At 52.4% G+C, this 26777-nt stretch overlaps 1 protein-coding gene and 1 pseudogene across 2 annotated transcripts in view; both read left to right on the top strand.

Annotated features, from left to right (window-relative positions):
• GRK5 (G protein-coupled receptor kinase 5) overlaps positions 1–26777 on the top strand; it is a gene marked incomplete at its 5' end in the record, with an annotated part of 275319 nt that overhangs the window by 240967 nt on the left and 7575 nt on the right. For both annotated transcript variants that reach the window (XR_003551409.1, XM_006160398.3), the window contains 10 exon segments: positions 668–768; positions 2608–2700; positions 6763–6826; positions 7983–8123; positions 12766–12956; positions 15449–15486; positions 17640–17729; positions 19493–19701; positions 25089–25226; positions 26306–26443. Coding sequence is in view for 1 of the 2 variants with exons in the window: in XM_006160398.3 (XP_006160460.1) it covers positions 668–768; positions 2608–2700; positions 6763–6826; positions 7983–8123; positions 12766–12956; positions 15449–15486; positions 17640–17729; positions 19493–19701; positions 25089–25226; positions 26306–26443 (1203 nt within the window).
• LOC114010015 (activated RNA polymerase II transcriptional coactivator p15 pseudogene) lies at positions 9549–11522 on the top strand (annotated as a pseudogene).

Here is a 26777-nt window from a genome sequence, read left to right as displayed (position 1 = left end):
ACAGAAACCGCCCAGCGGACTTAACAGAGCAATCAGCCCCATAGTCACATTTCAATAGCAGGCAAGAGAAAGCAAGCCTTTCAGATTTCAGCGTCCTTTGGGGAGAAAGATGTGTCTATGCCCTGTCTTTCTCGGCCTACTCCTGGCAATTTTCTCAATTATCCCCGTAATTTATTAAAAACCCACCTCAAAGCCCAGCTGGTGAGTCAGCCCCTGGGAGCAGCTGGTGGTGAATGGGAAGGCGGGGCAGGAGAGGGTGAGGCATGCCCTGTGCACTGCTGCCTTCCAGAGGGGGCTGTTGCTCCCAGCAGGGTGCAAAACTCTTGAACTGTCCTTTCGACCTTGAAATACTCAGGCGAGCAGCTGAACTTGGAAGGTGAATGAAATGATGGTAGTGACATTTAGTTCACATTTGGTAGTGCGTGCCAGGATCTAGGTCAGAGGCTTTACCTGGTGGTTTCATTGATTTATTCTGGGGGAAATTGTTATTTCTCAACAGCGTACCACCGAGCACCGTCCACATAGCTCAGTGCCAAGTGAGACCAGGGCATGGGCTGCTGTGCGCTGTCTCCAGGGGCCCGGCTGGTTCTTGGCCCAGCACTTTTGAGGCAGCCCCTGACACCCCACTCCTCTCTCCTGACTGACCACCTCCCTTTCCTTCTTCCAGTCCCCAGTTTTCATTGCCCGAGTTGGCCAAGACCTGGTTTCCCAGACGGAGGAGAAGCTCCTGCAGAAGCCCTGCAAAGAAGTCTTTTCAGCCTGTGTGCAGTAAGTGCTCCAGCCTACTCCCCAGCCTCTCGGGGGTGTCAGGCTGCCTGCAGGGGGGCTGCCCCTACCCCTCCACCTGGCTGTGCTGGGCACCAAGGCAGGTCTTCTGTGCCCAAGGCCCCCAGCCAAGCCACCCAACTGTTTGTATACTTCTCATGAAGGGAAAAAGATACTGGGCTGCCGAGTCCAAGGAAAACATCTGCTTCCAGGGTGTTGAAAGCAAGTGGCTCTCCAGGCTGTTGCGGCAGGGGAGTGTACAAAATCTGCCCCTGCTCTAGTGGTTTGGAAATCCTTCCCAGGATCCCCCAGCTCTCACCCCTGCCACCCACCAGAGGCGATGCTAATGGGCTGAGGTAGGGGGTCTTAGCCACACTCCATCGCCTCACATGTCGGCCACACATCCCCCCAAAGGAGAAGGAGACACGTGTGTATGCGGTGCCAGCTATGCCTTTATCCTATCCCTGAAGGTATGCGCACCTAGAAACACACACAGGTGCACACACGTGCTCACGCTGCTCATAAGCTAACACATGCACCCGCACGTGCACACACACACTCCAAGAGCCAGCCAGAGCCAGACCACCTCACACAGCCAGATGTATCTCTGGGCTCTTTGTGCAGCCGTAGTCAACACCACAGATCTTAGTTGAGGACCTACTGTGCACACAGCACTGTGCTAGGTGCTAAGGAATGCCAAAGTGGAAAGAACCCAGTCCTGCCTTTCATGGAGCTTATACAAGAAAACCACAACCGGGCCAGCTGTGGCATAGTGGTTAAGCTGTCTGGATCCCACATGGCCATCTGAGCAGTTTGAGTCATGGACCTGGTGGCTTGAAAAACACACCAGGCACATGTGGATGCATGCCCAAAATCTGGAGAGGAGAATGGAGGAGAGGGATTATGGTCTTGCCATCCCCCCAGGAGGTGACTTTTCACTTTTTCTCTCTCTGGCAAGCACACACACCCTATAGCAAAAACTAAAAAAAAAAAAAAAGAAGAAGGAAAACCACACTGCACTGTGAGAAGAGCTGGGAGGGGCCCAGTGAGCATGGTGAGCCTGGCTGCTGCTCCCTTGGAGCTGGCCGAGAGTCAGATCTGACAGTGGGTGGGGTCCTGGCTGGTGACCCTGAGCCTGAAGGAATGGCCAGGCTGGCCCTCACGCTGGCCTGTTTTCAGGTTTAGAAGGATACAGTCTCTATTGTGCCCCTCCCATGCCATGGAGTCTTCCCTTCCCCAGGTCCCAGGTGCCTGGGCTAGACTGGTCAGCATGGCCCTTTCTAAAGGGAAGAAGCCCTTCCCTGCCTGCAGCCAGGTCCACAAACTTGCCAGGCCTTGGTCTGATGGCCTAAGACACATAGGCGCCCACAGTGTCCTAGGGCCCAGCCTGGCCCCTGGCCTACAGCAGCTGACTGTAACTTCTGCTACATACATGGAAAAACTCCCAGTAGCTTTGCTATTCCAGACCAAATCCAGAGCCTGGACCTCCAGGAACTCCCTCCCCACTCTGTCCCTACCACCCATCACCTCTAACCCCAGGCCCTCTCTTGCCCGTTATAAAGTCTTAATCTGTTCTCATGTCAGTCTAAGAGTCCTTCTTCACAGAGGTCCCTGACCTATAAGGACAGATCTGGGATGATTTAGTGTTTTTTTAGGTACTGCTTGCATCCCCCATCGCAATGTCAACCTGTGCAGGGCCCTTAACCAAACTGGCACATCTGTTGGGAAGCCCTGTTTGTTTGCATTTCCAAAGGCTGGAAATGGAAGAGGCTAAGAGTGAATCTACTGGGGTGGGCTGCTTCTAGATCAGGATTATGAACTGTTCTGTCTCCTGTGAACCAGGTCTGTCCATGACTACCTAAAGGGAGAGCCATTCCACAAATATCTGGACAGCATGTATTTTGACCGCTTTCTCCAGTGGAAATGGCTGGAAAGGTGAGTATCCCACATGCCTGAGTGTGTATGAACGGAGGAGGTGGGGATACAGGTTTCTCATCTGAGAGTTCATATAAAAACCAGCTACCTCCCATGGGCCCATGGTTAAAATAAAACAAACTATCCTCCTCCTGTTAATTAAGTTCTTGTGTAATCTAGAAATGCTCTATGCTTATTAAAGTGTGCAGGCATGCGTATACACACACACACACACACACACACACACACACAGCATCTTGTTCGTACTTTTTTGGTTCACTGTCTTTGGAAATTCTTCCTCTGCCAACAAATAAAGAGCTACCACATTCTTTGAAATAGCCGCACATCCTTAATTTAACCCAATGCCCTGTTGTTGGGCATTGAGGTTATTCTTAATTTTTCATGCAAACTTTCCTAAATAATGAGCCTCTTTGTATGTAGCGTTTTACATAGTTATGCATGTATATCTATAGAAATTTCTAGCAGAGGAATTTCTGGGTCAAAAGGCACCTGATTGTGAACGGTGAGGGATGTTCAGTTGCCTTCCCAAATAGCCGCACCAAGTTCCAGTCCCACCAGTGCCTGAGTGCCTGCTTCTCCTCAGCTTCATCAACACTGTTCCATGTTTTCCTACCTGACAAGTGAACAGTGGGGTTTTATCCTGGTTTATTTTTTCATCTCTCTAATGGTGAGATCAAGCCTCTTTTCATGCTTTATTTCCTGCTTTCATCTCTTCAAAGTGCTGTCTTGTGTATGGTTATGACTTGGGCAGGTGTGGCCTTTCTGTAACTGAGGAGGAGACAGAGACACAAAGGTGACCCATCTTATCACCTAGCAGTGAAGCCGAGGGGGACCCTAGCCCGGGACTCCCAGCTCAGGACCCCAGACTCTCTGGAGATTAAATAATGGATCTGCCCACCTCTAACCTTTCAGGGTTTGCACAACAGAGCAATGCCTGTGTTAGATCTATTCTGGGCTAGGCTGGTAGACAAGGGTGGGTTATTCCCTTCCACAGCCCAGGGTTCTCTGTCCCTGGAATCCTGGCCCTCACAGCCCTCTGGGTGCACATGATTAGAGAGCAAGGACCATCATGCACCTGCCTGCCTGGATGTAAGTCAGCCTACAGCCTGGAGAACCTCCTGCAGACACTTAGAAAGCTACTGGGTAGGAGCCCTTCTAAACCCTGACTCCCCACCCCTGCCCTGCCCAGCGACAAAGCACCCTGCTCTGCAGTCATTGGACGAGCCATTTCTCTCCACCCTGACAGGTGGGAAGACAGTAGCCAGTGGATGACCTTCTCTGTTGGCCCCCTGGCCCTCTGCACCTTCACTTCATGGCTTCAGGAAAGCCGGAGAAAATAAGGATCATCCCAAACATCCTGTTAAGGAGTCCTTCAGTCTCCAAGTCCTGGCTCCCCCTCTTTCTAGGGAGGGGACTTAGGACGGGTGTCCCTCCTCCATATCTCAGTTTCTTCATTTGTAAAATGGGAATAAAGATGCCTGCTTTTGTCGGCCTGGGGTGAAGATAAGATTGGAGTAGCACGTGCTCAAAGGAGGAGAGCCATTTGGCCGCAGGAGGTGAGCTGCTGAATATGGTGGCCATGGCTACCACCTGATCATCAGCATCCCCCTCTTCACCATTCTCACCTCCCATGTCTGATATTGAAAGGAACTGCTGACCCTTGCTGGGTGGTCAGTCCTGGCTCTAACCATCAGGGGCATCTGGAGATGCATTCATCATATTGCTTTCTGGGGCTGTACCCCTGGCCTGCACCCACCTTCCTGAGGTGACCGTGTGGGGCTGGGATGCAGAAGGTGTGCTCTGCAGGGAGCTGCCTAGACCATTTACCAGCCAGAACCTGGAGCAACTCATTTACCTCTTGAAACCTAAGCATTCCCATTTACAGAATAGGGACAGCCTCTCTGAGGCTGGTGTGAGGATCAAGTGAGTCTGTGTGTAGGGGGCTTTGAGCTGTGGATCTTATTGGCATAGAGACCCCCAAAGAGGGCCATGTACTTTATTCTTAGGAATTTGAATAATGACATCTGACACTCATAAAGGCGCACATGCCTCTTCATTACCACCACTTCGCTGCAGAAGCAAGGCTCGGGGAGGCTAAGAGGTTGGCCCCAGGCTACACAGCAAGGGCTGGCACAGCTGGAGCCTGAATACAGTGTCTTCCACTCAAGTCCTAAGTCCACTCGTTACTTCAACTCCAGTTTGGCCAGGGCCACTGGCTTTCATTTTACTTGTCTGTACAAACCACGTGAAAGAGAGAAATAGGCATGTTTAATTAGTGTAGTGGCTTCACCCTTTGATGGCGTGCAGTGCTGGGAGCCAGCAGAGCCGTGTGCTGGCCTAGGAGTGCCCTACAGGACTGACAGCACCCTGGCCCTTTTTTTGCAAGTAAGATCATGGCCTGTTAATGCTGTACTGTTGACATATTAAAGGGATTTTTTTTCCCCTCCCAAGGTTAACCAAAAAATTCCTGGGAAATTGTATTACACTCATTTCCTCCTAGCCGAGGAGTTCTGTGGTTACGTTGACCGACTGTTTGTTCTCCATGTATCGTAAACTGTTAGGCCAGGCCACCTTCATGTGGTTTCGAGGGCAGCTGGAGGAAAGGCTTCCCAGGCCGTGGGGATGCGGACGCACGGCAGGTCTTCTCTCCTGCCCACCATGCTGCTCCTGTGCGGAAGGAAGAAGCTGGCCCTCAGGAGTCCTGTAGAGGGCAGCCCCACTACTGCCTTCCTAAGTAAACACCGACCCAGGGAGAAGTGAGTCACGGCAAGCCAATTCCAGGCAGGGATGCCGGAGAGAGCCCTGAGTTTCTAAGGCTGCCCTAAGAGAGCAGCCGTGTGCCCAAGATGTGATTTCCGGTGAAACCCAAACCCTCTTCAGAACCCAGCAGCAAGTAGGAGTTCCATGGAAGAGTCATTCAAGAACTGCCGGGCCACCAGAGGCTTGCTGGTCATTCTCCGGCTGACCCAATTCTTTAACCTAAATCAATCTCACTCCAACCTCCTGGTTGGCCAGGACTCTTGGGATGGGAATGCTCAAAAATAGTCTTAAAAAGTCAAAAGCCAATTTTAACATTTTAAGCTGATTATTCGTAGCCACAGGGGGCCAGCGATTAAAAAAAAGAGAGCACAAGCCATCTGCACCACAAAGCCCTTTGCTGCAACATGAAGAGTGTTTGTCTGCTCCTTTGCACCCAGAGGCACATCCTTGCTTCCTGGTCAGAGGTTCTGTCTGAGCCGACATCTAGGAGGCTTGGCTAATCCATATGGGCAGACGGGGTGCGAGTGAGCATCATGTCATACACACCCTAATGTGGCTGCGTCTTCTTAGGGCTGGACCTTCTACTGGCCTGGGTCATAGGAGCACCTGCAGAAAGGAATGGGGCAGGCTCTGGGGAAGTGCGGCCATCCTCAGGGCCAGCTCAGCAGGTGCTGGGAGGGATGTGGTCTCTTGTGTGGTCTGTCCGTGGGATGCTGAGGCCCGTGGCTCCTGGCCCCACCCCTTTCCCTGTACAGAGGACACAGTTTCCGTCCCAGTTTTGCCACGTGATTTGCATTGGGGAGAGAGAGGGAATCATACAGAAAGTGTGGTTAAGCAACTTTGGGCTCATGTTTTTTCTTTTCTCTTTTTTTTTTTTGCCTTAGGTGCCATAGAGTGTGTGTGCTCGCCAGAGAGAATGAGAGGGAAAATAAGAAATGTCACAATTCCTTCTCCTCCATTCTCTCAGGATTTTGGGTACGCGCACACATGTGCCTGGAGGGCTCACATGTTTTCAAGTCCTCCATTTTGCCCTCTGAGCAGGGGAAGGCTGCCTGTCCCTCGGCCTAGAGGGGACCCAGAGTCGGTGGCCTAGGATTTGAACACCTGGTCTCAGACTCAATCCTTGGATGTCCAGTCAATCCTTGAAAGTCTAGTCTACAGAGATAATTCCTGGAGGCCGCAGGGCTGGCGTGGAGTCATGGAATTGTGCCTCCCAGCGGCTACTTTGAAGGGTGCCATTGATTTCTTATGGGTTCTGAATCAACACCGTGAGACCAATGTTGGATTCTTGCTTTTTTCCAGGCAACCGGTGACCAAAAATACTTTCAGACAGTATCGAGTTCTAGGAAAAGGGGGCTTCGGTGAGGTGAGTGAATATCCACCTTTTCAATAGAAGGTTCTTTTACCCTATCTGAGTGTGATGGTGTGTACCTGTAATCTCAGCTTCTGAAGTGGCTGAACCAGGAGGATCATGCATTCCAGGCCAACTTGGGCCAGGCATAGGCAGACCATGTCTCTAGGAAAAAGAAAATTAGTTCCTGCCCCCTAGTCACCTTTGCAGTCCTGTCTGGGTCTGCCTAGTGTCTTGTAGACCAGCTGCTGAGTGGTGGGCCCCCTGGTGGCAGAGAGGAGGGTGCAGATCAGCTGGCCACAGATAGCACCAGGTGGGACAAAAGGTGTCCAGCAGCCCTCTGCTGCCCGAGCAGGGCCAGGTGAGATGGAGGTGCTCACAGCCACCCAGGTTTCCTGTCTGTGGGTTGTGTCTGCGGAGGGTTGCGTTTGAGGACATACAAGGGCCGCTTTTGTGTCTGGAGGAAGCCGTTGCAATGCACTGTTACACAAGATCAGAGATTTCGTTGTATTGAATTGTTGGAAAAGTCACATCTTTGCCTAAAAAATCCTAGAAAAATACATCACAACTTTTCCAATGACCTGATATGCTATCCGACCTTCCCAATTCGTGAGGTGAGCCTTGGTATCCTTATTTTGGCAATGAGAAAAGCCAAGATTCAGAATAGTTAGATCACCCAGCCAAGGTCACATAGCAATGAGAGCAAACTTAAGACTGGAGCCCAAATGCCCTGCTTCTCATTCCTCTGAATTATAAATCAGGGTTCTCGAGGGTCTCCCTCACTGCTCCCCCCCCCATATCAACCTCTCCTACCAGCAGCTGGTAGGAGAAAATTCAGTTGCTCCTGAGAGACAGCACTGAGACCTCAACCAGCCTCTAAACACCGTGTGAATGGATGATTCTGTGCCTTCAAGGGCTAGGAGCCTCCTCGTGGGGGGAAGAGGGCAGGGGAGGTCACACGAAGGTAGCTTGTAGGGGTGAGGCAGAGCAGCAGTGGGCCCAGAGCAAGGCATCATGGGTCCTATGAGCCTGGAGTGCCCACACAGTCAGGCTCGGTGGTTGCTGGCCCCACGAGTCTCCCACCCTGGAGACCAGGCATCCTGGCCTTAGAGGAGCCTAGGGCACACCTCCACAGTGCCCCTGTGACCTTGGTTTCTTTCTTGTACTTCAGGTCTGTGCCTGCCAGGTTCGGGCCACGGGTAAAATGTATGCTTGCAAGCGCTTGGAAAAGAAGAGGATCAAAAAGAGGAAAGGAGAGTCCATGGCACTTAACGAGAAGCAAATTCTAGAGAAGGTCAACAGTCAGTTTGTGGTGAGTGTCCAGGGCCCAATGAGTGGCTCATTCTGGTGAGTGGACTTCTCTCCCTCAGGAAGGGGGTGGTCCTTCAATGCAGAGGAGTCCCTCAGGGAAGTGGCATGCCAATGGGAGGAGTAAGCCACAGAAAGGCAGCCATGCCTCTGCCATCACCATACACCTCTTATTGATCATGACTGACTTTGTCCTATCACCAGAGTAGGCTGGTGCCTGGCTCCCCTGTGTGAGAACGAGACCTCTGTTCTCCAGGACTACCTTGTAAACTCCTCAGTGGACAAAATAAGTCCACCCTGGACCAGCCAAGGACCTTTGAGTTTTGGGTTCCATAGGTTTCCTGGGCTATTTTCATCATGGGAGAGACCTTATGTCAGTATTCTAGAGAGATACCATTTCATTGTGTATGTATGTGTTGTTAGTCAGTCTAGGCTAACCTTTGCTGCAGTAACACATTTAGAGTAACTATAAGTCTCTGAATACAATCGAAGTTTGTCTTTCATTCACATTAAGTCCAATCAGATTGGGCCAAACTGTTCCACCCATCAGCTACCTCATCTAGAGCCTAGAGAGTGAGTGCTAGGGGTATCTACATGGACTTGAGCCTTGGCTGATTGATGTTCCTCAGTCCACCCACAGTCCAGTGGCCAAAGCTCAACACCATGAGGGACAGCTAGCTGCAGGGGAGGCTGGGAAATGTGGAGAAATGTGTGGATATATGATTAGATCTAAATGCCTCTACCTCGTGTTAGTATAAAAAATAACATATGCAAGGATCAGCAGATGGCATGATGGTTAAGGTGTTGGACTCCCACATGGCTGACCACAGTTCAAGTCCTATACCCGGCAGTTTGAAAATCACACTGGGCACATTTGTTCATGTGCCCAAAATCCCAGGAGAAGAATGGAAAAGAAGGGACTGTGATGTGGCCATCCTCCATGAGGAGTGATTTCTCACTTTTGCTCTCACCGTGTCTCTCTGTCTCCTTCCAGTTAGTGCACGTGCCCTATGGCAACACCTAAAAAAACAGTAATAAAAATCATGTGCATAGGTAAAAATCTAAGCAGCACAAGAGTACACAGTAACAATAAAAGCTCCCTCTGAGTAATCCCAGATATGCTTTGTTTTTTCTTAGGCTGTATCATGTTAGTCAATAGGATCTTCTTATACATCTTATGCTGCAATACTTTCCCCCTTAATTGTAGATTTTTTTCCTTTTTGCTGTGGAACGAAGACAGCCAAAGTCTCCTCTATTGTGTTTAGCAATGTGATCCAAGAAAAAGTATTCTCTTCAGGTGTACAAAGAAGTGTCTCCTTCACAGGTGGTTCAGTGAAAAAGGAGGATCCCAGAGGGTCTTAAAATACTAGAATATTTCAGAACCGTAATTCTAGACCTATCTAAACCGCCAGGAATGGTGTAGATAAAGGAAGTGAGGACCGAATAAGTGGGAAGAAAATAATAAGTAGAATAAAGAAAAAGTTGTGTACCATGCAGTAGCGCGGCGCGCAATTTTGCCAGGGGTCAAAAGATGGGAGTGGGGTTTCTGTAGGATTGAGGGCGTTCCTATGTGGTAATGAGAAGAGAGAAATTTACAAATGAAAGAAGAGGAGAAGGAGGAAAAAATGAAGGAAAAAAAAAAAGTGTACCTGACTGACAGAAGGATCTCTGGCTTGGGGACCCTGGGGCTGAAGCTATGGGGGACAGTCCTCCCTCTAAGTTCCTGGCCCAGGGGTGGCAAGATGGGAGTCTAAATTGTAGTTTTTTTCTCTAGCCAGACCTATAGGTGCACCCTATCTTTAAGCTGCACCCCATTCCCTTGAAGAAGTAAGTCATAGTCTGTATAGCTAGTCTCCATGGATAGAAATTGTTTCTCTCCCATTTTTATTATCTTATTTAACTTTATTTATTTAGTTATTTATTTTAATTTGACTAGAGAGGGAGAGAGCAAGAGAAAGAGAGAGGGGGGAACTGAGAAAGCAAACCACCTGTCAGCCATGTGGGAGTCCAGTACCCTTAACCACCACACCACCTGCCGGCCCCTCAGTTTTATACTACTGCAAACAATCTGTGATGACCATCCTTGAACGTGCCTTCGGCATATTTCTGAGTGCATCCACAGGACTGCTGATGGAGGAATTGCCATGGCAGAGGGTGTGTGCACTTTTCACTTGATAGATGTTCCCACATGGTTCTGCATCAAGCTTGCCCAGTGCAACACCCACCTACTGTGTGTGAGAGAGGAGAGATGCCGTGCTTAGTGCTTTGGTCATTTCCCAAGGGGGAATGGTTTTATAAAGCGATGCTGCAAGGCGACCAAAGTTTGGATCTTTGGGTTTCATCCCAAGCCACCCCAGCTGCCAGCCTGCAGGATGAAGGGGAGGATGGCACGATGGCACCATGCAGAAGGAGGCAGATGAGGGGGATGCTAGCCTACATTTTGGCCCTAGGCCTCCCTGGTTTTAGCACCTTCCTCCCTACCACCAGCCCCCTTTGACAGGGACTACTGGTCACCACCTCAGTGCTGTTATGGAGCCCTCAGCTCTGAAGGGGTTGCACTGGCTCTTGTTGGGGTGGTACAGGTGAATCCCACTCAGGAAAAAGGCTCATGTGCCTGACAAATCTGAGTAGCATGTTGTTAAGGACCATCATTTCCCACCCCCCAAGCTTTTGATTTATGTCTTCCCTGATAAAGAGAGGGAGGGCGATAGCACCCCCAACTGGGTCTCCATGCTGCAGTCCACCCCCAGCTGCCATCAGTCTTGGATCATGGGCAAACTCAGGGAGGTTCCAGGACTTCTCCTGGCCCCAAGGGCCATCCATTAGGATGGCTGGACCTTCCTGTCAGTCGGGAGTGAATGAGCAGAAGGCTGTTTGATAGCAGGAGTGGAGCAATGCCTAAATCAAAGGAACTTGTTTCGTCAAGCTGTTCTGAAAGCAATTCTGACAGTGAAATTGACAAGAAGTTGAAGAGGAAAAAGCAAGATGCTCCAGAAAAACCTGTGAAGAAGCGAAAGACTGGATAAACTTCTAGAGCTCGGTCATCTTACAAACAGAGCAGCAGCAGCAGAGATGATGACATGTTTCAGATTGGGGAAATGAGATATGTCAGTGTTCGGGATTCTAAAGGAAAAGTTCTAAATGATATCAGGGAATATTGGATGGATCCAGAAGGTGAAATGAAACCAGGAAGAAAAGGTATTTCTTTAAATCCAGAGCAATGGAGCCAGCTGAAGGAACAGATTTCTGACATTGATGATGCAGTAAGAAAACCATAACGTCCAAGCCATATAAAACCTGTATGGTTCTAGTTGTTTTAATCTGTCTTTTTTGCATTGGCTTTTATTTTCTAAATGTTGTTTTCCAAGCTATTATATATTTGGAGTGCAGAACAATTTGTAAGATGAATACCTTTTTTTAAAAAAAAAATGTTCTGAGAGGGACCAGCAGTTAGCGTAATGGCTATGTCACTGGACTCCCATGTAGTCAACCGCGGTTCGCGTCCCGGACTCAGTGGCTTAAAACTCATGCTGGGCGCATGTGCATGCGTGCCCAAGATCCCGAGAGGAGAATGGAGGAGAAGGGATTGTGGCGTGGCCATCTCCCCTGGGGGATGATTTCTCACTTTCTGTCTCTCTGTCTCTCTCTGTCTGTCTGGCGAGCGCCCGCACCCTATAGCAAAAAACCTCTCAAAAAAAAAAAAAAAATGTTCTGAGCAAAAAAAAAAAAAAAGGATGGCTGGATTTCCTGGATCGCTCCTGGCAGGGAATTCCCAGTGACACCTCCTGGAGTCCTTCCTTGGTGTGGTAATCACCCGGGCAGTTGTGGGAGGAGGCAGGGCAGCTGCAGTGGCTACACCACAATCCCCAGAGCTCGCTCACCCACTGCTGCCATTGTCTCCTCTCCTCAAGAATAACTATGGAGATCAGCAGGTGGCGTAGTGGTTAAGGTGCTGGACTCCCACATGACTGACTGTGGTTCGAGTTCTGGACCTGGCAACTGGTTGTTTCTGTGCTTACATCCAAGCCTTATAGCCCAGCCAGTCTCCAGCCTGGTCCGTGGTGGCCATTTTTCATTAGTGCAAACTCCATGAATGGAGAAAAATGAACAGACCTCTATGTAATTTGCATCAGTCCCCATACTGCCTGCCTCTCCCGCTACCCCCGCAGTGCCTTGAGCATCTGGACTCCATCAACAAAAGACCAGAGCCACTCAGTTGGTGACCACCTTGGTAGGTGGACCAGGCGTGTCCTGCATGCAAGAGCAAGTCCTTGCCAGACTCTGTTCTAACCCCAGCCCACTCCCACCGCCCCCGAGCAGTAATTACTCTCCGCAATCCCAGGGGCAGCCAAATCCCGCGTTTCTGACTCACTGATGAGGCAACATCCAACTTTAGCCAACAGATGCCTGGGTGAGCATCTCAGGATCGCTGAGAGGTCAGGGTGCCCGCCCCCTTCTCACCCGAAGCAGTGAATTGGAAGGAATGAGTGTGAGTTCTTCGTTGGCTGAGAAAATCTGGGTATAGGGGAGTGGCGGCAGGTCACTCTGTACCCGCACCCAACCCCAGCTTCAAGCATTCTGAGGAGGGATGGGGAAATGGGTGGCGGTCCCGTGAGCTCACCATGGCGCTGTCCTTGTTCTCCCAGGTCAACCTGGCCTATGCCTACGAGACCAAAGATGCGCTGTGCTTGGTCCTGACCATCATGAACGGGGGTGACCTGAAGTTCCACATCTACAACATGGGTAACCCTGGCTTCGAGGAGGAGCGAGCCCTATTTTACGCAGCAGAGATCCTCTGCGGCCTGGAAGATCTCCACCGCGAGAACACCGTGTACCGGTGAGTGGCACTGCCCAAGAGACCTCAGGGAGGTCAGGGATCGCCCTGACCAAGGCCTGGTTGGCACAGGGCCAACCAGGGGCGAACAGATACCTCTCAGCTTGGAGCCCGGGGCTCCTAGGACTGAGCGAGTCGGGGGCTGCACTCTGGCCCCCAGCGCTTGGGGAAGCCAAGCGTACGGAAGGGCATCCCCCACACTGCCTGCTGCTGCCACCTGAGGAGGGTAGGCCATGGCCACTGACCCCCTCCACTCCGTGCCCAGGAAGCTAGGATCACCTGGTGGCCACCATCTGGAACCAGCCCCAGGAAGCCTTGAGTGGCGATACCACCCATAGGCAGCCATCAGAGTGGCATGTGGTCTAACCACCACCGTCCCACTTACTCTGACCTTCACTTCCCCTTCACATTTACCTAGTCCCCAGGGGTCAGGCTTGGTAGGGCTGGGTGTCCAGATTCTGGCCACAATGAGCAGAGGACGTCCAACTTCCTCGCAGTGCTCCTCGGGGAATTTTGGAAAATCTCTGTGCCTGCTTCCCTACATTCTATGTAGACATCTGAAATAGTCCATGATATGTTTAAATAGTGGCAAATATTGTTGTTTTAAAAGTGAACAGTTACATTACATGTTTAAGGGATCCAGTAGAATCGAATTGCTGTTCCTAACTGTTCCACTATCGTCTATCTAAAAAGCATAAAAAAAGCTCTTTCATGGTGAGGAATTTTCTATCATTTTCTTTTCCATTGACCCTCCATCCCCACCTTGCAGAATGTTATTATAATGGGATATATTTTTTGCCTAAAAGTCTTTCATTGATCAGCATTCATCCCAGAAGCAAATACATAAGAGACATGTAAGATTTTCAAAATTCCCCTTGTCTACAGGCCCTAAGTGTTCAAGTGCTTTCCTCTTGTGAGTTGCCATTGTAATTGTTACAAGTGCTCTCATTTCTTATTGGTCCTTTGGCCCTGGGGGTGTTTCATCTGGAGCAGAAATTATAGTAATATCCGGGGGGGGGGAGGAGCCTGCTTTCCTCCTGTAAAATTGGGGAGAGGAGCCCCTAAAAGGTACCAGGACAGACCATTATGATGGTAAGAAATTCATACCCTGAAAACTGCCAGAGTGGGAGCCCCCTGGACGGTCCAGAAGGTCCCCAGCCCAAGTACCTTTGCAGTGGCGCTCTTGGTGGAAATTATCTTGGGAGCCCAAGATTTTGAAAACTAGAATGGTCTTGGTGATACGCACAGCCCCTCCCTTACATCCCCATGTTCGTTTTTGTTTTGTTTTCATTCAAGTGAAAAGAGAGTCAGAAAAATTTCCCTAAGGGTTGAAAATTAAAAAAAAAAAATCCTCCATTTGATTGCCTTTCACTTAAAAAAAGAAAAGGAAAGAAAGAGAAGAAAACCTCCACATTCCAGCCCCTCTTTTTCCAGGGAGGAAGCAAGCCACAGTGCCTCCTCCTTGGCCCTGACCTCTTGCCGTGGCCTCTCCATAGGCTTGGGTCCTGGCCAGTGTCCACTAGTGCACTATCATTCCAACTGGCGGCCACTGGTTTATTGAGATGATGGGTTTTGGCCTTATTTGGAATTGTTAACACGTCAAAAGATTGCAATTTATATCATGGCAGCAACAATTTTGTAGTAAGTAAGTGTACACAAACACCAATTACCACTTTGTGAGGCTGCCCAATGGATTTGGGCACATCAACCACTCCCCATGAGGACAGCTGCCATCAGTTAAATAAACAAAGCCAGTTAGTTGAGAACTGGAACCTCAATCCAGATGCCACATCTTGTTTGTTGGCTTAACTGAGTTGCCCACTCTTTCCTCTTGGCTGTTCTTTTACTCGTCAAGAAGATCATGTACCAGTAAAACCAAGCCCCTCTGCTGCCTCTCCCTCTGTCCTGGAAACACAGGGTGGTTCTTAGGAGCACCATCTTCTAGAAGAAGCATTGGGGCAGGATGAGGCAGCCGTATTACTGGATATTCTTTCTGTCGGCAGTGACATAGCTGGAGTTAGGGGGTATGGCACGTCCCCAAAGATACCCCATACAATTCTCTCTTCCCAATTTTACAGTTGGCGTTTTTTTCTCGGTAACTTCTCTTTCTTCATTCCCAGGCCCTGCTGTGCCTTCAGGGCATCCTGAGACCTCAGGGTCATCCTAGCCCTGAAGGGATCTGTCACCACACCAGCCAGAAGCTGGGGGCCGTCATTGCGTGGACAGGTGCCAGGACTGGCCTTTTCCTAACATTCTCAGGCACTCTCCAGGGTTGGGAAGATGCCTGTGACCAATAGCAGCATTTATTTTAAATTACCAGAAGGAGAGAAATTAGCTCAAAATGTCTTGACCCAGTGGGAGACCAGATAGCCTAAGCCAAGAGGTGAGAAGGTGGCTACTCAGACCTGTGGCCCGAAGAGGGCCCGCCCAGATCCCAGTGTGTCCTTGCTGCCCAGAGTGCCTGCACTCAGCTGCTGGTGGTCTTTCTCTTCCAGAGATCTGAAACCTGAAAACATCCTGCTAGATGATTACGGTAAGTCAGAGGAGCTCCTTTTCCTACTCTGTAGCTGAGGTGAGTGTCGCAACCCAAAGAGAGCAAAGGGCCTCCCAGAGAGTCTCTGAGAGGATGGAGGGGGCCAAGGATGGGACCATGAAGAGGGAAACTGAGCAGGAGGGACAGGACCCCACTCCCTCTCCTCAGTCCTGGGTACCTGGGGAAGGCAGTGGGCATGGATAAAGCTACTTGGTGAAGCAATATGGCTTGGCTGGCAGAGAAAGAGACAGAGACAGAGAGACAGAGACTTTAGAACTTCAGCGATGCTGAGCAAATACATAACTTTCAGGCAACTTCTCTGCATTTCACCTGGTTTGTAAAATAGAATTTGTGCATCATGCACTGCTTGCTCAGAGGGAAGAGGATGAATTGAGAGAAGTGGTTTTGTCAGCCCGTACCAGCCATAATGCGTTAGGGTTATTACTTGTGGGTTGCCATGCCATGTTCTCTTGGATGTGGGCATGCAGATAAAAGAGCAGCCACAGGGGGCTGGCAGGTTGTATGGTGATTAAGGTACTGGACTCCCACATGGCTGACTGCAGTTCAAGTCCTGGACTTGACAGCTTGCTTTCTCACTTTTCCTTTCTCTCTTTTTCTCTGTCCCTCTCTAGTCAAATTTTAAAAGTAAATAAAAATAGTAAATACAATTAAATAAATAATATTTTTTTCTTTCTTTTCTTTTCTTTTTGGAGAGGTATTTGTTGTAGGGCGCATGCACTCGCCAGAAAGACAGAGAGAGACAGAGAGACAGAAAGAAAGAAATCACCCCCCAGAGGGAATGGCCATACCACAATCCCTTCTCCTCCGTTCTCCTTTCGGGATCTTGGGCACGCACACACATGCGCCCAGCATGAGTTTAAGCCACTGGGTCTGGGACTCGAACTGTGGTCAACTACGTGGGAATCCAGTGACATAGCCATTATGCTAACTGCTGGTCCCTAAATAATTATTAAAAAAATAAAAGAGGAGCCACAGGATCGCTCCCAGTTGTTTAGCCTCCACACCTGGAAATAGTTTGCACCTTTCTTGCCTGACTAGATCCCATCTCCACAGAGAGCAGCAAGGCAGCATCCCTATGCCTGTTTCACAGATGTCAAGACTGAGGCTCAGAGGGCCCAACCTGCCCAGACTACCCGGCAATGTCAATGGGAAGCCAAGAACAGAAACCAGGTCTCCCAGCATGCCCCAGACTCCAGGAGCCCCAGTAGAGGGAAGAGAAAGAGAGCAGGCAGGTCGTGGGTGACCTGGGCAGAAGTCCGCCTAGGCTGCTGTGTGTGGAGAGGAGGCCTAGGGCCTGCCTCCTCTCTGAAAGAGCCCAGTTCCCCTGCTGCAGGTTCAGACCATTGCCCCTCGTGATTTTCTGCAGCTGACGCTGGCACCCACATGTTCTCTTCCCATCTGTCAGGTGCCACAGCTTCAGCCAGGCAGGGGGCACTGGAGCTGGGCCTTGCTGTGGCCTAGGCTTGTGGGGGTGCCTTGGTGGTCCACAGGGAGAGGGGAGGGAAGGGACATAGCCCTTCCTGCAGGGTGGTGGCTGTGGGAGAGATGAAGGAAGGCCAGAGTGGTGCTCTCGGCCTTTGGGGTCAGTCCTAGACCAGGAGCTCTGATTCCATCTCTAGGCCCCGCCAGGCCAGGCTGGATGACCTCTCTTCTGGTTTCTCCAAAGGGATGAAACCATCTCTAAAGACTAACAACGTAGGGCAGGGAGTTGCTTTCTAAACTGCTTTATCATTTTTCCCCTTAAGCAAATTGTTGCAAAATGTCAGGAGAATCTCGGATTTTTCCCGTGAAGCAATCCCAGCATCAAGCCAAGACACTGTGAACTCCAACCCCAGCCTTCCAAGAAGCCCATTAGGACATTTTATGAGGCAGATCAGCCTACGCCCAGCCAAAGCCAGACATCCTTTGTATCTTTATGTTTTATTCCTAAATGCAGTGATCACCCACATCTTCCAGCACTGGACTCTCCCAAGGGTCTTGTGGTCATGAAGGGTATGTTGGGGTCCCAGTCTTCACTGAACAGGTGACAGTGCTGGGAGCTCACGTGCCTTGCAAATCTGTGGCCCTGGCCAGGGTGGGCCAAGTGTCCACACTGCTGTTCCAGGATCCACTGACCCTGCTGTCCTCCTCAGGCCACATCCGGATCTCAGACCTGGGGCTGGCTGTGAAGATTCCTGAGGGAGACCTGATCCGTGGCCGGGTGGGCACCGTCGGTTACATGGGTGAGTGCTGGTGCAGCCCTGAGTCTTCTCTCTGAGCCCCCAAGTTGCCCCTCAGCCTCTTGTGCCTCACTGATGAGAAGCAGAGTCGCAGCTTCCCACAGGGCTGCTTGGTGGGAGCCGTGGCTGGGGTGCTGGAGCGTTGGGGCCCTCGGTATGACTTGAGTAAACCGAGCTCTCTGAGGCCCTTGCCTCTAAACCCACCTGTATCTCAAAGCCATGTGACTCTGTCAGGTCGGTGGCCAGAGACTGCAGACAGCGCTGTTGGGGGGAGGCCAACAATCTGGTGGGGCGGCAGACAGCCCTTTGGAGGGACCCCCTCAGAGGAAGGAGGTCGTTAGAAAGCACCCCTCAGTGGAAGGAGCACACAGGCTGCTGTGTCACCACCCATGTACATTTGGGACCAGCCTTGGGCTCTCTGCCCTGCCTCCCCTCAGCCTGCTTTGAGACCACTACCTGGGGCTGCAGGGAGACCTGGAGTTAAATTCTGTCCTCTGAAACTTCCCATTGGGGGTACCCCGGGCTTCCCCCTGCATACTTCACACACATATCCCACTTATGCCAGGAGGTAGGGGGTCCAGAAGCTCGGGGGCCAGACACATTGTTGCCCTCTGACCAGACTTGCTCCAACAGTGGATTCTGTGCTCTGTCTCCGATGCTAGAGGGTTCTCTACAGAGTCTGTAGCATTTGGCAACCTGTAGGGGAGGTGTGCCCATGCAAATGCTGATGGATGGCAAATGGATAGATACATACATGCATATACACACATGTAGACAGATACATGCATGTGTGCATGCATGTATACACACCAATAGATGTATACATAAATGCACACGTAAGTATGTACTTACACAGAGGACATACACATATACAGAGATCCATGCACACATACACAGAAAAATAGATACATACCTTGGTACATATATGCATAGGCATGCGCACAGATACACAGATAAAAACATACCCAGGTACATAGGTGCATGGGCATGCACACAGATGCACACACACGCAGGTGGAAACGATGGAGGGTGATGACAGGTGGATCTGCGGCACCCCGGCGTGCCTCAGCCTGTGCATCTGCACTGAGAGCCTTTCGCACACAGCATCGCCTGCCTCTGCCGAGCCTCTTCTGTGCCTGCCAGTGCGTGTGGAGACACATTGCCTCTAGACGTTAATCAATGTGACTTGATGATGCAGAACTATCTTTTGTACTTGAATGAATCTGTAATTCGTTTTATCAAAGTGGTGGGGAGACAGTGGGAGGTCATGTGAATTCCAGATGAATTTAATGTAACCTTTCCCTTGGGTGGACTCACCTTTATTCATTGAAGCAAATGCACTTCCAGCACCTCCTCTGAGCCAGGGGTCATCCTGTTACTGGGATGAACTAGCAGTGAGTGAGGTAGCTCACATTCTAACTAGGGAGACCTCAAGGAAGTGGTCTTTCCGTGTTTCCATCCACTACGGTCAGAGTTCCAAAGCCGCAGTCAGAGTCCTTCAGGAGCACAGAAGAAGGCCACCAGGGCAGGCTCCCTAGAGGTGATGTTTTTGACAACTACAGGGTTGGAGTTGGAGGATGGGGGAGGAAGAATACCCCAGCCTTGAACTCCAGGCCTTCTGTGAGCAACACCATCACTCTTGGGGCAAGTTGTCCAAGACCCAGGATGGACAAGAACAACTCTGGTCCTTCGTCAGTATCGCAGCTCTGTCCTGCCACCAGCTGTCTCTCACCTTTCCCCACATCTCTCCTCTCCTCTGCCTGCAGCTCCAGAGGTCCTGAACAACCAGAGGTACGGCCTGAGCCCTGACTACTGGGGCCTGGGCTGCCTCATCTATGAGATGATCGAGGGCCAGTCGCCATTCCGTGGCCGCAAGGAGAAGCTGAAGCGGGAAGAGGTGGACCGCCGGGTCCTGGAGACCGAGGAGGCATATTCCCACAAGTTCTCTGAGGAGGCCAAGTCCATCTGCAAGATGGTGAGCTGTTACCTGCGGTGGCTCCACGCCCGCCCCCAGCTGCCCAGCGTGAGATCAGGGCACAGGACTTGGGTGGTACTCTGCAGGCCAGCAGCCCAGCCCTGCCTGCCTGGGAGAGCTGTTTCACGACAGCAGGGAAGCCAGCCTCTGGCCCCCAGACTCCAGCCCTCAGTCCATCCTGGCAGCTCCCACTGCAGGACACGCTCCCCTGCTCTTAGGCTCCCAAATGTCATGCACCTCACGGCCCTCTGCCCTGGACCCAGTCCTTAGGCCAAGACCTAACAGGTGCTCTTCACTGTGGACGGGGATGGTACTTTGCAGGCCAGGGACAGGCGCTTCTCACTGTGGACAGGGGTGGCCAGTGAAGGCTTCTGGGAGAAGCCAGGTCCACCCATGGACCAAGGGAAGGAGGCTCAGGTGGCCAGTCTGAAATCCCCCCACATCCAGCTAGAGAAGAGACACTCAGAGCTGGTGGCCAAGATGCAAAGAGACCTTGGGAGAAGCTCCTGCCTTTGACCTTGGGCTTCCTGTGCCCTCCATCTCTGGACTAAGGTGCTGGCTTGAGAGCAGGTGCTGCAGCTGGTGGGCAGTGATATGTTTGCAGTCTTTGAATGGACTGCTGGTCATGCCAGCGCAGGTTCTGCACTAGAGCATCTGTGGAGTGAGAAATGACCATCCACGTGCAGGCCACACATGGACCATAAAGTTTACAGGCCGGGTGGGTGGGGCCTGGTTTGGGGACTTGGAAGCCAGATTGAGGGAGGAATGACAGGAGCCCACCCTCCACTGCAGCCTCTGTTCAGCCCAGTGGACTCTGCCCTCACCTGGCCCCCCAGCCTGCCCTTTGGAAGCCAGGGCCCATGGGGACATGACCACTTCCTGCTCCTGTCTGGCTCTCAGGCTCCCATGTTCAAAGCCACCCTCCTTTGGGGGCCAGGCACGGCAGTGCTGTACCCCCACCGCAGGCAGGCATTCCCTGTAATGCCACACGGGGACAGGAAGGGCCTGAGCACCAGCTCTCACGCCTGTGAGCCCGCGGGCTTCCTCCCGCTGGAGCCCTCTGCACCTGGGGCGTAGACGGACAGGCTGAACCGTGGGTGGGACTGCCCGTCTTCCCACCTCTCTGAATCCACAGGGGCCTTGGGGCAAGTTCTCGTGTGCTTAAAGCCCATAGTACAGTTTAAGGAAGAGCGAGTCGAGGAGTTGGTAACGAATAGCCAAGCTTCTGCTTCCAAACATCCGGGGCTGCACAGCTAGTAGCCTGAGGAGGTCTGGCTTAGCTCCCCCACCCCCAAGAGGCCCCTCTCAGAGGTCATCCACCCTCTGCTTGACCACTTCCTCTTCCCAGATTCATTCACACGTCATAGAGCTGTGGGAAAAGGGACTTGGGGCTAAATCTCCCATCTGACCATGTCCAAAAGGAGAAGAACCGTAGCTATGTCATTTACATGTGAGACACTGAGGGGTGGCGTGTGCACGTGCCATTACACACAGAACTGTCTAGCCTGCCAGCCGCTCATGCAAGCGGGGCCTGAAAGAAATCCAGATAGCCATTCATCCAGTTGGGCCTGGGTGATGGGAGGGACAAGGACAGTGCAGCTAAGGTCAGATAAATGGAAAGGTGGGTGCCAGCAGTCCCTGGTTATGTCACGGCAAGAGCTCTCTCCAATGTGACCAAACTGGACACAGGATGGAGCATCACCAAGTGGGTAGGAGATTCAGAGACTCTGGTCCTGAAAGACCCCAACAGGGACACATGTGCTGAGAGAATAAGGAGGCAGAGGACTCCACCCTATCCCAACAGTCAGCCCCTTTGGCTTTGGGCTGGGATCTCCTGCTCAGCCAGGACTGGGGTGCTGCTGTCCTCTGCTTCCCCCTGGTGGCCACTGTGGGGAAGGCAGTGGCTGAACCTGCTGCCAGGGCCGACCCAACCTCTGGGTGCGGAGTGTGAAAGCACTGTCCCTTGCTTGGTCTTCCTCCAGGGAAAGAATGGCTGGAGGCCTTTGGCCTTGCTCTATCTTCTACAAATGATCCTGCAGTCTCGGGATTCTGGTCTTCGGCTTCCTCCACACCCTTAACTGCAGCATCTCAGTTTCAGCAGTCAGGCATACCCTGTCCCCTCCAACCAGCTCAGGCTCGGGACACTGCAGGGCTTGACGAGGAAGACCATGGAGGCTCCAGGCCACAGGACTGTCACTGAGCTCTGGCAGCTCCAGCCCTGCCTTCCTGGGAGAGCTGTTTCACGGCAGCAAGGAAGCCAGCCTCTGGCCCCCAGACTCCAACCCTCAGTCCATCCTGGCAGCTCCCTCTGCAGGACACGCTCCCCTGCTCTTAGGTCCAAGAATTCATGCACTTCTGCTCTCTGACCTGGATCCAGTCCTTAGGCCAAGACCTCACCTCCACCTTTCTTTGCCTCTGCGGAGCCCCAACCCTGGGCCTTCCCCCACCCTGCCCTACCCCAGTTCCCTCCCTCTGGTTCTCCTACAGCCCTTCTCCTCCACAAGGCCTCTCTGCCCACCTGCCCCAGCTCCCACCTCCTCCTCGCACTTCTCCCATTGTAGACCTGGAATCACAGCTGCCGTCCCTTCCCCTTTACCTGATAGCATCGTTGCAAACCTTTTACCTGACAGAGGTTGCAGACAGGCAGCATGTAGGTGAGTGTTTTGTTCAGCCTGCCTGGTGCTTTAGAAGGGGGCAATAGTGGGCTAATTGCCAAGATTTTAAAATGACATTTCACATAATGACCTGGATTCTCTGGCCTCTCTTGAAAAAAGCAGAAGCCCTGGGTCCTGGCTGATTTTCCTGCCTGGTAGGAGCAGAGGAGCAGCCCAGCAAGGCCTCCCAGCCCACCCCTTGCCTTTCTTGTCCAAATGTATGGTGTATGCACCTGTTTGCCCAGCACTGCAACTCTCGGGGCTGGAGCAGGCAGGGACAGCCGCTGCAGGAGGAGCCTCGCTGCCTCTGGATTTCTGGGAACAGGGAGGAACCTGGGCCCCGCAGAGCCTAGTTCCTTAAGCCTTTGTGGGAAAGCAAAGCCCCAGAAAAGAGAGGCTGATGTATGTGTGGGCACCAGACCCTAAGCCACCAGCCTGGTGGTCCAACTAAAGGGTGATCGCGAGTAACTGAGCTCTCAGTTGCCTCCACTGAGCTTTCAGGGATGCACCCTGGTACGTGCCCTGCCACTCACTACCCTTGGTTCCTTTGTGTGAGAGGTCCCCCTTCAGGCTGTGAGTTCCAGAGGCCGAGCTGCCCACTCCCTCTCCACTGTGTCCCCAGCCAGCATAGTGCCTGCCCCATAAGCCTGCAGAAAATGAACCGGCCTGCCCCATGGGCTCCCTCCGTGGTGCAAGCTGCCCACCTTGATTTTACTCTCAAAGCAAACAGCAGACACCAGCTGTGCATGGGTTCAGTGCTCCTGGGAGAAGGGGAAAAGAAAGAATCAGAAGCTGAGGACCAGAGATGGTATGGAGGTTAAGGCACTGGATCCCACATAGCCAACTGCACAGTTTGAGTCCTGGACCCAGTAGCTTGAAAAACGCTCCTGGTACCTGTGAGTGCATGCCCAAAATCCTGAGAGGAGAATGGAAGAGAAGGGATTGCAGCATGACCATCTCCCCAGGGGTGATTTTTCCCTTTCCCTCTCTCTATGTCTCTCTCTGGCAACCAAAAACTTAAAAATAAAAATTGTTTTTTTAAAAGTGGGGTGGTGGCCGGGTTCCAGGAGAGCTGGGGAGGGGCCAAGACCCTGAGGTCATCTGACCAGCAGGGGTCATTCAAGGCCCTGCCTGTTGGGTCCAGCACTCTGGCCCTCGTCCACACCTGCATTCCATCTTGCCTGGTGTCTCTGCCTACAGACTCTCCTCCCCTGCTAATGTTTCTGTCTCGGTTCCAGTGAGGACATTTCCCTATCCCAACCATTCCTCACTCCTTTGCCTCCAGATTAAAATCCCAAATCCTGACAGGCCTTCAGGACCCTTCCTCATCCCCCCTCCCCACCCCACATAGCCAACTGCACAGTTTGAGTCCTGGACCCAGTAGCTTGAAAAACGCTCCTGGTACCTGTGAGTGCATGCCCAAAATCCTGAGAGGAGAATGGAAGAGAAGGGATTGCAGCATGACCATCTCCCCAGGGGTGATTTTTCCCTTTCCCTCTCTCTATGTCTCTCTCTGGCAACCAAAAACTTAAAAATAAAAATTGTTTTTTTAAAAGTGGGGTGGTGGCCGGGTTCCAGGAGAGCTGGGGAGGGGCCAAGACCCTGAGGTCATCTGACCAGCAGGGGTCATTCAAGGCCCTGCCTGTTGGGTCCAGCACTCTGGCCCTCGTCCACACCTGCATTCCATCTTGCCTGGTGTCTCTGCCTACAGACTCTCCTCCCCTGCTAATGTTTCTGTCTCGGTTCCAGTGAGGACATTTCCCTATCCCAACCATTCCTCACTCCTTTGCCTCCAGATTAAAATCCCAAATCCTGACAGGCCTTCAGGACCCTTCCTCATCCCCCCTCCCCACCCCCACCCCCAATCCCCTTGACTGATTGTCACACCCTCATTCTTCTCTCACACCCTACATGCTTTGAACATTCCCCCAACACGCTGCATGTCCCGACTGGCCTGGGGCAGTTCCCTCCACCTGTACGCCTTCTCCACCTCGCTGCCTTTTGAAAGTGTATTTGTCTTGCAAGAGCCTCCTTTCCATGAAACCAGCCCTCAGCTGGCAGCCAGCTCCTGTTCCTCTGGCCCCAAGGTATTGAGCCTGTATTGCCTTGAGGTACCCTCTGAACACAGCTACACCCCCGCTGCTACCACCATGAGTGTGGCATCCTCTCTCCTGAGTTAGCTAGGAAATGAATGAGAAAGATGTACAAATGCAGCCCTTTCCCTTTGTGCTTACTGGGAGCAAAAGAGGCTGCCCTGGGGGCCAGTGGGTGGCCTGGTGGTTAAGGCACTGGAGTTCTACACGGCTGACTGTAGTTCGAGTTTCTCTCACTCACGTGTGTGCATCCTGTAGCAAAAGCCTAAAGAAAAAAAACAAAACAAGAAAAGTCCCACTGATTCAGCGAATCTTCATGAGCGCCCGCCATGCCCTGGGCCGTAGGTAGTGGTCATGGGGAGAAGCAGACAAAATTCCTGCCCTTCTGGAATGCATCTAACCATGCCGTGACGGTGTGACCACAGCTGCATGGCTTGGGAGGCGACCCTGAGTGAGAGCTCGGCAGGGTATCTGAGGGTGGCACCGACACTGGAGAGGCTTGAGGAGGGGCACCTGCGGGGCACGGATACACACATGGGAAGGACCCTGACCACAGAGTTTCCAAAGCCGCTCTACCCTTCTGGCCTCCGGATGGGAGGAAAGGCCCAACAGCCTGCCTCACGGGGCCCTCTTCTTACAGCTGCTCACCAAAGATGCAAAGCAGAGGCTGGGCTGCCAGGAGGAGGGTGCTGCAGAGGTCAAGAGGCACCCTTTCTTCAGGAACATGAATTTCAAGCGCTTAGAAGCTGGGATGTTGGACCCTCCCTTCGTTCCAGATGTGAGTAGCCTCCTTCCCTCCACCTCCTTCTCCCCCTGCCCTGTAGCTCCAAGGTGACAGCTCGCCCAGCCACCCTCCCCAGCAGGCCTGTGCCCACAGCTGGCCCCTCCGTGCAGTGCCTCTATGTCAGATCATGCAGTGTCAGTCGTGTCATTGTCTTTGTAGGGAAGAAAGAGTGCCCACTGCCCCTTCCTGCCAGGCTACTCTGCTGATGTTGCCCGCAGTGCAGAGCAAGTGTGCAGCAGGGAGTCCGCCCTGGCTGCTCAGAGCCTCGGGTGTGTGCCTAGGCCTGGGGAACGTGGACAAATCCCTTCTAAGCTTATATTTCCTCACGGTCCAGTGAGGCCAGTGACCCCCTACTCTCCCATCCTCCCAGGGACACTTAAGGATGAAGAAGCCTCAAGGGATCATGTGACTTCCCTAAAGTTCCTAAGCCCCCAGCGGGGACCCCGGGCCAGGTCAGTCCGGCTATAAGCCTGGCTGCCAAACCACAAGCCCTCACTGCCTGCTGAGGGAGAAGGGGTCTGGACAGAGGTATTTCTGCTAGAGCTGCACCCCGAGTCCCCAGGGTATCCTCCCTTTGCTGTGTGTTCCCTACAAGGCTGAACCCCGGCCCTGGTCCCCAGCATCCATTCTCTTTATGACAGAGGTGACCAGATGTCCCACACGGTGGCCAGTGCAGCCCCTCATGCCACAGGGATGAAATGTTACCACCTTCCTGGCGACCAGCTGGGCTTTAGGAACCAAGGCTCTCTGACAGCAGAGTGGAAATGACCGGTGGTGCCGAAGGGAGCGGGCTTAGAAACAGAGTTGCCCCATCTGCTCCTCGGCCCAACCAGACGGGCCACCTATGGCCTATGGTTACGTGAGGGAGCCATGGCAGAAAGGAGCCTGGAAGGGCATCTGGGACCCCAGTGCTCGCATTTCACCCCTTGGATCTGAGAGAAGACAGCACAGGTTTTAGGGCATCAGGGCTCCAGAAGACGCCCCCTCTGCTCCCTCATCAAAACCCCAGGGCATGGCTCAGGGATGCCGGAGCCATAGGCAGGGCCCCGTGTGACCGAGCGTCTGCCTCTCAGCCCCGAGCCGTGTACTGCAAGGACGTACTGGACATCGAGCAGTTCTCCACCGTGAAGGGCGTCAACCTGGACCACACGGATGATGACTTCTACTCCAAGTTCTCCACGGGCTCCGTGTCCATCCCGTGGCAAAACGAGGTGAGCAGCATGGGTCACTGGCTGCGCTCCGAGGGGGATGAACGAGGACAGCATGACCGCTGGGTCGGCCTGCAGGGACCGCCCCTAGTGGGCTAGGCAAGGGCCTTTGTGATGTTGGGGTCCAGAGCAGGCAGGGCAGACTGAGAGGGAAAAGGAAGAGAGGAGACAGGGGTGGGCTGGAGGGGCGACTCGGGGAGTTTGACTGGGAAAGGAGGAGGAAAAGGGGCGGGCGTTGCTGGAGGCATAAATGGGATTAAGCCTGGAGAAGTGAGAGCCGATCTTATGGGATGTGGGCTGGGAAGGTAAGGGGGGCGCTGGAGATATGGGTTCAGCA

The sequence above is a fragment of the Tupaia chinensis genome, unplaced genomic scaffold, assembly GCF_000334495.1.
Source record: "Tupaia chinensis unplaced genomic scaffold, TupChi_1.0 Scaffold000683_1, whole genome shotgun sequence".
In the NCBI taxonomy this organism is placed as follows: domain Eukaryota; kingdom Metazoa; phylum Chordata; class Mammalia; order Scandentia; family Tupaiidae; genus Tupaia; species Tupaia belangeri.
This window is presented reverse-complemented; position numbering and strand designations above follow the sequence as displayed.